Raw genomic sequence first — 12,902 nt, 5'->3', positions numbered from 1 at the left:
GGAATTATTCTAAACACACTCCGGTGATTTTTCTCCTTTCCACTCAAGAGTTCCCACTAACAGAAGAGGGTAAATAACACAAACCTTAGGCCAATGAAGACATTTTCAATTTTCTAAATGACACAAATTCTATCAATATTCAACAATAGGGGGAGTTCCCATTGTGGCTCAGCGGGTTAAGGACTTGACCTAGTCTCCACGAGGATAGGAGTTTGATCCCTGGCTTTGCTCAGTGGGTTAAGGATATGGCATAGCCACAAGCAGTGGCACAGGTCACAGATGCGGCTTGGATCTGGTGTTGCTGTGGCTGTGGTGTAGGCCTCCAGCTGTAGCTCTGATTTGACTCCTGGTCTGGGAACTTCCATAAGCCACAGGTGTGGCCATAAAAAGGAAAAAAAAAAAAAAAAAAAATCCAACACCTGGAAACTAAATCCTAAAGAAGCTTTATGCACTTTGAAGTTCATGGATGCCAAAAATGATAAATGCCTAAGATTAAATTTCGTACTGGTGGATGGCTATAACCCTAATTTCAGCAATCTAGCATGAGCATAATTTCACCTGTCTAGCATTGAGGGAGTTCCCCTTCTTTCTGGAAAGGTAGTTGTCAAGCCCTGGATTCCTCAGGACAATCCTCTTTTAACATTTTTCCTTCTATGCTGCCACACTGTGGACATTTGGGGCACTACACCTGTTTGCCCATCTAGTCTAAGTAGAGGATTCTCAACTTTACCAAAATGAACCAAACTCAACATTTCTTCTCTCAATGAGTCTAGCCACACCTGGTTTGTGGTTTGGGTAATGTGTTCTCTGTGCACCTAATGCCAACGATGTCCTCAAGTAAAGATTCAATCATCTCCAGACTTTACATAATCACTGCCACCAGCAGTGGCCCCAGGTACACCTGACTTTTAAGGTAGAACTGCTGATTCACCTCTTTTAGCAAAGTTTTTCTGCCTTAGTGCAGGCTTCCTTTTTTCTCTATCATTTATTGTTTCCTTTGGGACTCATCGTATGTGTTGGTCAGGTGGATAGGGTGAATCAGTGTTCAAACAAAACAGAAACTGGTCCACCTAAGTCTAGCTGTAACCAGTTCAACTTAGTTCTCACATTCTGGAAGCAGTGGAAAATTACTGTTCATTTGGATCACAGAGAGGCCATGGAAATAATGCAAACAAGGGCAGGTTAGTTCTAGTACATATCCGGTCTTCATCGTTCCTAAGTTCTTCATGATTGACAGCTTTTGCTTATATAATTAGACTTACACAATTTCTGCAGAGAATTGTAGTATAATGTAGCATGGCTGAAGTCTGAAGTCAAACTGCCTGGGTCGGAGTTCCCGTCGTGGCGCAGTGGTTAACGAATCCGAGTAGGAACCATGAGATTGCGGGTTCGGTCCCTGGCCTTGCTCAGTGGGTTAACGATCTGGCGTTGCCATGAGCTGTGGTGTAGGTTGCAGACGCAGCCCGGATCCCACATTGCTGTGGCTCTGGCGTAGGCCGGTGGCTACAGCTCCGATTTGACCCCTAGCCTGGGAACTTCCATATGCTGCAGGAGCGGTCCAAGAAACAGCAAAAAAAAAAAAGACCAAAAAAAAAAAAAAACAAAAAAAAAAACTGCCTGGGTCTCCATACCATTGCTTTACCGTTTACTGGCTGCATCTCAGTTTTCTTATATGTAACGTGGGAATAACAGTAACAATTATTTTCTGAGGGTTCTCAGGCTTTTACTAAGAAATAAATGAGATAATGTGTGTAAAGTACCTAGAATGGCACTTGGTACTTAGCAGGGGCTCAGCACATGTAAATTCTGACAGCTTTAGCCTGAGAGAGGGTCCGCTGTAAACCACCACCATGGAACAAAGCATTTAACCCAAACTCACAGAGAAAGACATTGTTCTCACCTGTAAAAGATAAAAAAGCTGCTGATATGTTTCCAGTGTTTTCCTCCGCTCTTTACTCAAACTTTTAATTCCCTGGTTGTCAGTGCTATTCAGTATTTCCATTTCTCCGCCTTTTTTCTTATTCAGTTTTGTTCTGTGTGAAATTACATCCTGGGGAAAAAAGTTATAAAATTACTACATTTGCTTCTGGTACTCTTTATCTCTTCCCTTCAGATACACCTGGAGAAGATCAATTTCCCACATTTCTCCCATGAAAAACAAAGGAACAGGGAATGTTAAATTAAGGAAATCTATTTTTCAGGTGAATTTGGCTTTTGTGATATTTTTCTCCAAAGTTGTATGTATTTGCTCTTCAGATGTGATGTTGACTCCCAAGAAATTCAATAGGGAATGAATAGTCTTTTCAACAAATGATGCTGGGACAAACAGATATCCAGTTTCCAGGGGAAGAAAAAAAAAAAGACCCCTAACGCACCCCACAAAAATTAACTCAAAAGAGATCAGAGAACTAAGTGTAAAAGCTAAAACTATGAACTCTTGAAAGAATACCTAGGTATAAATAAATACTTGTCACCCTGGATTAGGCAATGGTTTCTTATTTGTGTTTGTGTGTGTGTGTCAACTTATTTAATGATTTTCCTCTTGATGGACAGTTAGTTTCTTGTACGTGCATCTTTGCGCATGTAGGAAATGGTTTCTTAGCTATGACACCAAATACACTAGTGAAAAAAAAAGATAAATGAGACTTCATGAAAATTAAAAGCTTTGCACTTCAAAGGATGCCCTGTTGATAAAACGAAAGACAATCCATAGAATGGGATAAAATATTTGCAAGTCTTGTCTTGGATAAGGGACTTGTATCTATATTATAAAGAACCTTTACATCTCAAAAATAAAAAGACAGGAGTCGGTGAGAATGTGGAGAAATAGGAAACTTCGTACCCTGCTGGTAGGAATGTAAAATGGTACAGCCATTTAAACTATCTAGGCAGGGAGTTCCCTTTGTGGCTCAGCAGTTAACAAACCCAACTAGGATCCATGAGGATGCGGGTTCGATCCCTGGGCTCACTCAGTGGGCTAAGGATCCGGCATTGCTATGAGCTACGGTGGCTCTGATTCTCTCTAGGCTGGGAACTTCCATATGCCACAGGTGTGGCCCTAAAAAGCAAAAATAATCCAGGCCGTTTCTCCAAAGTTAAACACAGAGTTACCACATGACCCAGCAATTCCACTCTTGGGCATACACCCAAAAGAACCGAAAAACATATGTCCCTACAAAAATGTGTACATGAATGGCCAGAGCAGAATTATTCATAATAGCTGCAGAGGAAACAGCTCAAATGGCCATCAATAGATGAATGGCCAAACAAAATGGGGTATGTCCATTCAACATAATGTTACTTTTTAATAAAGAGGAATATAGTACAAAGTCATGCTACAACATGGGGAACCATAAAAACACTATGCGAAGTAAAAGAAGCTGTTCACAACAGACCACATATTGTGTGATACCAGAATCATGTGAAATAATCCAGAACAGGCAAATCTATTAAGCTGGAAAGGAGATTAAAGGTTGCTCTGGCTGGTGGTTGGAAGGAATAAGTAGTGACGGCTAATGAATATGGGTGTTTTTTTCTTCTGTTTCTTTTTGGAACTGAAATACTATTCACATACTATAAAGTTTATCCCTTTAAAGAGTACAGTTCAGTGCTATTTAGTATTATTCACAAGATTGTGCAACCATCGCCACTAATTCCAGAACATTTGCTTTGGGGTTTCTTTTGGGGGTGATGAGAATGTTCTAGAGTCAGACAGATGTGATGGTTGCACAATTTTGGGAATATATGAAACACCACTAAATTGTAACCTTTAAATGAATGAATTCTATCTTTTCAATACGTAAAAAGCACTGGCCAAAAATAAGCAGCGTAGAAATTAATTAGAGATGGAAGGGAAAAGAAGTCTGTAAATGCCTAACAAAGTTAAGTTTCTCCCCCACCCCCAATCATGCTCTTTTAACCATTTACAGGGATTGTTGGAAAGTGTCACTAAAATCATGTCAAGTGGTTGCCTCAGGCGACTGTGTCCCCTTCAGGGGCTTAAAGGGTAATGAACCAGAGTAGGTTCTTTAGATAAGGGTCTATCAAACATTTTTATGGAGACCCATAGTCAAAAATGCATTTTATATCTTTTATTTGTAAACACACCCATACACACTATATGAAACAATACTTACTCCTACTACTGGGATATACTCTGATATTTTCCATTTGTTTTTGTTCTATTCCATTTGTTAGACAGCAGATATGACCCATTAAATTGATTTCATGGGAGTTCCCACCGTGGCTCAGCGGAAATGAATCTAACTAGTATACATGATGATGGCCTCGCTCCATGGGTCAGGGATCCAGCATTGCCTTGAGCTGTGGTGTAGGTCCAAATTTGGCTCCGATCCTGCGTTGCTGTGGCTGAGATGCAGGCCAGCAGCTGTAGCTCCTTTTTGACCCCTAGCCTGGGAACCTCCATATGCTGTGGGTACAGTGCTAAAAAAAAAAAAAGCAAGGAAAAAAAAGTTGATTTCATGACCCATTAATGACACATGACTTACGTGAAAGCCACAGCTCTAGAATGCCTTCTTGGCCACTTAACATTGGGTCACTGTCCCACAGAGGAGGTGGCAAGGAAGTGGTTTTCCCTAAGACTTCTTCCATCTGTTTCCCTGAGCTCTTAGCCCAACCTCCACATGAGGGGTCTTTTTGCAGCCAGTATGGGGATGGGCCAGCACTGTCCCTTTGTGGTGGCCCTCCAGGGACTTCAGGCACCACAGTGCTTTGCTGTGCATGCACTGCTGGCCATCTAGGATCCCTAGCCCCCGTCTGCTACATGCAGGTAGGGATTCCAAGGCATTTTGACAACAAAAACATGTGCCTGTCCCCACTTGCAATTATCCCAGGCAGGAGAACCACTGTATAGGACAAGCTCTAAATCTGCTTACCTCCTACCTTCCTCTTCTCCCATAGCTGGAGTCAGTTTACAGGGAGACAAAAAAATCTGCCCCCCCCCAACACAACAACAACAAAAACAACATCCTCGGAGCCTTGAGATTAGATAGTTTTACATGGTTCTAATTCGTTGTCTTCCAGGTCATAACGTCATACTTTCTCATTCTCAGAGAGGGGCAACCCTGACCGAGTCCTATATGTCTGTTCCCCCTATGGGGGAAGAGGGGACTAGAGTTGCATTTCTATAAAAATTTTTAAAACCAGTCATAATGGAAAAAAATAAAAATCATTATATAAAAAAATAGTAGAGTTAAAAAAAAAGGTGACAATCCCTTCACTTATTTCACAAATATATAAATTACCTTTGAGATGAAGAAAGGAAGCATAGTTACCACCGGATGGAAGTTAAAGAGGCAGCAGCAGCTTGATAGCCTTAGACATCACTAGGCTAACTGGCTTAGAGCTCCATTTACCCCAGGTTTCCCCTCTTCAAATAACTTGAAATGTGTAGGTCATTCAATTCCCTCAAATATATGCAATAAATTAATTACAGAACCATTATTACTTTGCTTTCTAGGGTTGCACTAGCGGGATATGAAGGTTCCCAGGCTAGGGGTCAAATCAGAGCTGCAGCTGCCGGCCTACCCCCCAGCCACAGCAACGCGGGATCCTAGCAGTGTCTGTGACCTACACCACAGCTCACAGCAACGCTGGATCCTTAACCCACTGAGCAAGGCCAGGGATCGAACCTGCATCCTCATGGACTCTAGTTGGGTTCATTTCTGCTGCACCACAACAGGGACTCCTAAATTGATTATCTTGACTTCTAATATATGGAGGGAAAAAAAATTTTGATACTTATAACCTCTGCACTCTTCCCCCCAATTTCAATGGAGATAGCTCCGGCAACTGGACACTTTTCTTGTGTTTTGTTACAGACCTCATCTTTAGGGTGGCCTTTCCTGACACATAGAGAAGAGAAGAGAGGATGGGGTGGTAAGCCAGCTCTGGGGCAGAACGAAATTCCTTTGCATTATTAATAGACTTGGTGAAGAGAGGACAGGAAGAGCCACGGAAGAAGGGAAATAGCAAAGTCAAATGCTGAGCCCGGGAGGGGAAGTGGCGGGGGCGGGGGTGGCGAGAGCCAGCAGCTGTGCAGAGGGAACGTCTGTGTGCTGGAGACCCAAGGACAGGGCTGCGCACTTGAACGTGATAAGCCCTTCCTCCTTCCTCCCTGTGAAATCACACTTGGCTCCCAGGAGCTCTGGTGTGAATGGAGGTTGGCTTTGGGAAGCCTGAAGGTGGACCAAAGCCAAGCCAGGCAGGGCTTCCAAAGAAATGCACGTCCTTCTTCTTTTTTTTTTGCTTTTCAGGGCTGCATCTGCGGCATATGGAGGTTCCTAGGTTAGGGGTCGAATCAGAGCTACAGCTGCCAGCCCACATCATAGCCACAGTAATGCCAGATCTGAGCCGCGTCTGTGACCTACACCACAGCTCACAGCAACACTGGATCCTTAACCCACTGAGCAAGGCCAGGGATCGAACCTGCAACCTCATGGTTCCTAGTAGGATTGCTTCCGCTGCGCCACGATGGGAACTCTGCATGCTTATTAACAGAAAATTTCATGTCCTCTATTCTTATCGATAAATATCAAACATTTGAGGAATACTGAATTGAAGGAACAAGAGTATTGAACGTGTTCATAACATTCCCACATCTCTGTGTCGCCTCAATTGCCACCATCTTTTCCCTCCCCCTGATAACAGAGTATCTGCCTGCAGGTATGATGTCATAGCGTACGAACTTCTGTAGAAAGTGTGGACTTAGGAGCCATAAACATATGGTATCTGGATATTATAATGAGCTTTGGGATCTTGCTCAGGATAACCGCTCTAAGACTCAGTTTCCTTACATCTATAAAATGGACTCAATGATAGCAATCTTACTGAGTTGCTGTAAAGATGAAAAACAATCCATGTGGGAGTTGTCTGATGGCCAAGTGGTGCAAGGATCTGGTGTTGTCCCTGCTGTGGCGTGGATTTAACTCCTGGTCTAGGAACTTCTGCATGCCCTGGGGTGCAGCCACCCCCCCCCCACAAAAAAAACCCCACACTCAATCCAGATAAAGCATTTAGCACATTTTCCAGTGACAAAAACAAGGCTCAGAGAGGTGAAGGAACATGCCCAAGGAAACGTGCTAATATAAGCAGCCAAGAGGTGTACTTAAGCAATAAAAGAAATTTCAATTCTGGGTTTCAGGTAGCCCTGGCCTGTTAAATCTGCATTCAGGTGATACATCCATGGGCATGTTAGTGATTTGAAATTACTTTCTGTTTCCATGTAGGATTTTTTCCCTTCAAGCTAATTTGAGTCTAGACCTTTCCTCCTCCCTATTCCTGCCAGAAACGTCTACGTTAGTTCTTTTTTCCATTCCCAAACGTTTTCGTCTGCCTAAAACCAGTATTACGCATTTCGCTCGCCCACTGACTTTCTGAGGTTCCTAGAAAAAATGCCAATTTTAAAAGAATTGTAAAATACATGGTGACTAGAGAGAATGGGAGTTGCTCTGTAAGAACTAAGCCACTTCTCTTGAATATCTTTTTTTTCCCTCAAGGCATGGTTCATTATTAAAGGAAAAAAAAAAAGTAAAAAGAAGGTTAATTCTACCAATGCAAAGAAAAATCGTTTAATTTTTTTCTTAAGTGTACATATTTTTTACAATGAATGAAATCATATTGTTTCAGTTACTATTTGCTTCTCCATTATATTGTGACCTTTGCTCCTGTCCTTAAATATTCTTCCGAAACATTTATTTTTAGTGGTTGTGTAACATACCTGTTAGACTGGTTCTATTGTCCTCTGTTGTTTTAGGGTTTGGGTTGTTTCCAATTATTTCACTACTATGAATAAAGCAAAAGCACTATTCTTATCATCTAACCAAAAATGCCACTATCAATACGATGAAAACGTAGAGATTTGATAATCACTAGTTTAACTTCCAGGCAATGTGTGTTAAATATTCATTTGACAACCTAAACTGAGAACTTAGTTTCACAATGCTATCCATTACTAATGCTTTAAGGACAGTTTAAACATTCATAAAGACCCGAAAACCGGCCACATTTGTATTTCCACAAGCTAGATATTTCTACTACTTAGTCTTTTGCAATGAAGCCTTTATTTTAAAAGGCAAGGCATTTCCTGTTTACAACTTTATGGGACTAGGGTAAAACAAGAGTTGAAGGCTATAAAAGGTCCTTCTGGAATATATTATACTTTAAAAGTTTTCATGTGTGTCAAACAATACAAACACATTATTCTTTTTTAAAAGGCCAAAGTACTCTTGTTTTTCCTGGATGAAAAAACAGAGAGTTAAATGCAGAACATTTATTTTTTATTTTTTGGTCTTTTTGTCTTTTAGGGCCGCACCCACAGCATATGGAGGTTCCCAGGCTACAGGTCCAATCAGAGCTACAGTTACTGGCCTGCACCCACAGCCACGGCAACGCAGGATCCGAGCCATGTCTGCGACCCACACCACAGCTCATGGGAACACCGCATCCTTAACCCACTGAGCGAGGCCAGGGATTGAACCTGCATCCTCATGGATGCTAGTCGGCTCCGTTAACCGCTGAGCCACGACGGGAACTCCAATGCAGAACATGTAAATTGCAGTGTTATTCCTTAATCTTTAGAAAAGACAATCGTTTCCTATCTTATACTTGCTCTAGTATTTTCTCAGTGCTATTTCGCTGGTGTCTCTGTGAGGGCTGGAAACCAGAGCAGGGCATTCTCTTCTCCACTTAGCTGGGGGCCTCCTGGGCCTGCTCATCTCGTCTTCCAGACCCACACTGGAAGCTGGCTTTCCACCTCTGAGCCACTGCAGCCTTCTCAGAGCATCCAGAAGGTCAACCTCCTGACCTGTCTGTTTTCCCAAAATTGATGTGGGGCAAGAATAGGGACATGGAGAGAGGTCTTACCCTAGAAAGCTCCTTTCCTTGAATAAAAATGAAACTTCCAGAGTTCCCGTCAGTGGCTCAGTGGTTAACAAATCCGACTAGGAACCATGAGGTTGCGGGTTCGGTCCCTGGCCTTGCTCAGTGGGTTAAGGATCTGATGAGCTGTGGTGTAGATCGCAGACGTGGCTTGGATCCTGAGTTGCTGTGGCTCTGGCGCAGGCCAGCGGCTACAGCTCTGATTTGACCCCTAGCCTGGAACCTTCCATATGCTGCAGAAGCGGCCCTAGAAAAGGCAAAAAGACCAAAAAAAAAAAAAAAAAGAAACTTTTCACATGGGTTTAGGGTGCTCTGACTTTGGCAGGTTTCTCAGACATAAAACCACAGCACTATTTAGCTAGAGGCTATTTTTAGGGAAATGCCTCCTGTAGGGGTCATGTTGGAAATAGGTGTTGGGGGGGTTAACATCCACTGGAGGGCACCACTAGCTCCCAGGGGGTGGGGGCTGGGGAAGGCACATGCCCTCCTGTCCTAGAGTGTGTAGGGTGGTGCTGTGTGAATGACTGCCCACATCTCACGGGCCTGGATTTTTTAATGTCTCACTGGTCAGTCATGCAGGTCACAATTCAGTGTGTAATTGCTTGAGCCTCAAATCTAATTGTTTTATATATATGCACAATATATATCCCCATAATTTGAGAATAAATTTCATTTTCTAAGACTGCAATTGTGGGTCAACTGGGGTTGGGGGAAGACTACATTTTGTATCTTCTAAACTCTCCCAAGAGTTGTTCTCCCTTTTGGAAAACGAACTCATAGACAGAGTCCTTAGCTGACCTGACCAGGCTCATCTGGAGCTCTCAGAATCTGTGGCTATTCTGTGAAGAGGCCCAAGTCTGGAAAGTTTTATCAGATCTCTAATGACATCAGGCTCATGTATTTTCACAGTGAAATACATGCTTTTTAAGAATAAATCCATTTCTTTATTTCTTTTTCTTTTTCTTTTTAGGGCTGTACCTGCAACACATGGAAATTCCCAGGCCAGGAGTTGAATTGAAGCTGCAGCCTATGTCACAGCCATGGCAACACCAAATCTGGGCCTCATCTATGACCTAAGCCACAGCCTGCAGCAAGGTGGGATCCTGAACCCACTGAGCGAGGCCAGGGATCAAACCCGAATCCTCACAGAGACTGTGTGAAGCCCTTAACCCGCTGAGCCACAGTGGGAACTCCAAATCCGTTTCTTTCTATTTTTCTTTTATATTCATAGAAAGGCCTGTAGTTCCTGTTGTGGCTTAGTAGATTAAAAACCCAACTAGCATTCATGAGGGTGTGGGTTCGATCCCTGGCCTCGCTCAGTGAGTTACGGATCTGGCATTTCCACCAGCTGCAGTGTAGGTGGAAGATGCAGCTTGGATCTGGCATTGCTGTGGCTGTGGCAGTTCAGATTTGACCCCTAGTCTGGGAACTTTCGTATGCTGCAAGTGTGGCCCTGAAAAGATGATAAATAAATAATTAAGTAAATAAACAAATTAAATTAAATTAAATTAAATTAAAAATTCATAGACAGGCCCTAGTCTTGTTATGAAGGTATATCTACAAGTAGGTTTATTTCCCATCAACTTCCTTTCAGAATGGTAAAGAAGGAGTTCCCGGCATGGCACAGTGGAAACGAATCTGACTAGGAATCATGAGGTTGTGGGTTCGATCCCTGGCCTCACTCAGTGGATTAAGGATCTGGTGTTGCCGTGAGCTGTGGTGTAGGTCACAGACATGGCTCGGATCTGGCTGTGGTGTAGGCTGGCAGCTGTAGCTCTGATTCAGTCCCTAGCCTGGGAACCTCCATATGCCATGGGTGCAGCCCTAAAAAGACAAAAGACCAAAAAAAAGAAAGAAGAATGGTAAAGAAGCCTTAGCAAATGTTACCAAAGGGAGGCACAGAATTTGGCAGGACTGAGCACCATGAAGTGGTCATAAAAATGGTAAATAAACTTTGGACCACTCCTTCTGGACTCCGAAGGAGCTTCGCTGGATCAAAGGTGTTGTGGGCAAAAACACCAGCGCCTCCTCTCCTCGGGGAGGCAAAAGTCCCACAGACCCCACTGACCTCCAGCGTGATCCTGTTCTTCACCAGGAGCCCAATCTTAATGTCCATCAGGTTCAGGTCTTTCTCGAGCTGTTGATTGCCCCGGATCTTGGTCACCACTTCTTCCCTTAATCGCGCCACCTCCAGCTCCTCCTGGAAATCCAAGTCGCTTTGATCCAACAGGTGTACGAACTTGCGGATGACGGTTAAGGGTGGGTTTTCGGAGCCAACTGCAAGGAAAGGGAAGGCGTGCTTTACCTGGGCATGCTTGATGGGCTCATCAGGAGGAAAGACATCAGGTCGTTTCATAAGGAACTCCCAGAAACAATGGAGCAATGGACGTGCTTGGTCTCTGGGGTCCATTGCTCTGCTTCATGTAACATCTGGACAAGGCAACTGATCAAATAAAGAAACACACACCACTGACAGTGTCTGACCTCACTCTTTCCTTGTTATCTGTACTCATTTATCAGCACTCTCTCAGGCTGCTTCCAGGACTCACACACTGAGGAGATAGCTCTATCTCTGTGTCTTATTGATGGAGAATCAGGGAAAGAATGCCCATGAGAGCTTGGCTCTGAGAACCTGTGGCTGAGCCAGATAAGAGACTTCTGTTTTTGCTGCAGGAAGCAGAAAGCATTCTTTCTCCATCCGAAAGCGCTGGGGGACGGAGCAGGAACTAGGTGAAAGGGGCATCAGGAAAGGTCAGTGAGGGGAGAGCTGGAAGGCCCCCTAGAAGCCAAAAGAATGAAAATGGGAACCCGTGCACTATGTGGCAGAAATGAAAACAATATTAGAAAGTGAAATTGGGGGAGTTCCCACTGTGGTGCAGTGGGTTAAGGATCCGTCATTGTCTCTATAGCAGCTCAGGTTGCTGCTGAGGTTCAGGTCTGATCCCTGGCCTGGGAACTTTACACACACACATGCTGTGGATATGGCCAAAAAAAAAAAAAAAAAGATAGAAAAGAAAAGAAATTGAAATTGGGTCTTTATCCTTTAAGCATGGATCAGGGCGGGCCCTTAGCACCTAGGACACCAGGCTCAGCCGTTGAGAGGGGAATCTGTATAAATTCTACAAAGGCTTTTCTTTGGTGCCTTGACCTTTAATTATGCTTTAATTCCCTGGCAATCTGACTTTTGGGGAAAAAAAATACTTTTTTAAGGTGTTTAGTGAGATCTACTCAGGGTAAACTGTAAGAATACACTACTTGGACCTTCAGTGATGAATGGTTAGACACAGCAAAACAATGACAGCTTGAGAGAACCTAGACCAGTAGGCAGCCTCTAATACCCATCCTCTTGGAGTTCCCATCGTGGCTCAGTGGTTAACGAATCCGACTAGGAACCATGAGGTTGCGGGTTCGATCCCTGGGTTAAGGATCCGGCGTTGCTGTGACCTGTGGTGTAGGTCGCAGACGTGGCTCGGATCCAGCGTTGCTGTGGCTGTGGTGTAGGCCGGTGGCTATGGCTCCAATTTGACCCCTAGCCTGGAAACCTCCATATGCCGAGGGAGCGGCCCTAGAAATGGCAAAAAGACCAAAACAAAAAACAAAAAACAAAAAAAAAAAAACCCACCCTCTCTCCTTCTCATCCAAGGCCCTGCTTGAGTGTCCTTATACTTCCAGCTTGGTTCTGTGGTGCTCTGATACTCAAGGAATAAAGAATGCAACCAACCACGCAAACAATTAACATGAACCCAGCATGAAAAGCCTAAGCTAGAGCCACCTGCATTGTTACTGTACCCCTTCTGGGGGTCTCTATTGGTATTTGTCAAGGAAAAGCCTTAGGAAGCTTGAGGGGTCTGGTTCTGCTTCCAGGCTCAGAATCTACTGGAAAAAAAAAAACAAACAACAACAGCTTATATTCCATTGGATTCCAAGTTGCCTGGGATCATGGACCAGCCACTTCCTGATCATTGAAGCAGATGTGAATTTATTTTCCTTGTATTTCAACAAAG

At 43.6% G+C, this 12,902-nt stretch overlaps 1 protein-coding gene across 3 annotated transcripts in view; it reads right to left on the bottom strand.

The window, feature by feature from the left end:
• Positions 1-12,902, bottom strand: part of IQGAP2 (IQ motif containing GTPase activating protein 2) — a 338,812-nt gene that overhangs the window by 48,695 nt on the left and 277,215 nt on the right. For all 3 annotated transcript variants that reach the window (XM_021084462.2, XM_085013875.1, XM_085013876.1), the window contains 2 exons: positions 10,967-11,175; positions 1,901-2,050 (listed from right to left, as the gene is read on the bottom strand). In XM_021084462.2, coding sequence (XP_020940121.2) covers positions 1,901-2,050; positions 10,967-11,175 — 359 coding nt within the window. The remainder of the gene's footprint in view (positions 1-1,900; positions 2,051-10,966; positions 11,176-12,902) is intronic.

The sequence above is a fragment of the Sus scrofa genome, chromosome 2 (genome assembly GCF_054392235.1).
Source record: "Sus scrofa isolate SSC_HxYL_T2T_F1_AM1 chromosome 2, Sscrofa_HxYL_maternal_Yorkshire_Landrace_v2.0, whole genome shotgun sequence".
In the NCBI taxonomy this organism is placed as follows: domain Eukaryota; kingdom Metazoa; phylum Chordata; class Mammalia; order Artiodactyla; family Suidae; genus Sus; species Sus scrofa.
Note: the sequence above shows the minus strand (reverse complement) of the source record. Positions and strands in the feature narration are given on the sequence as shown.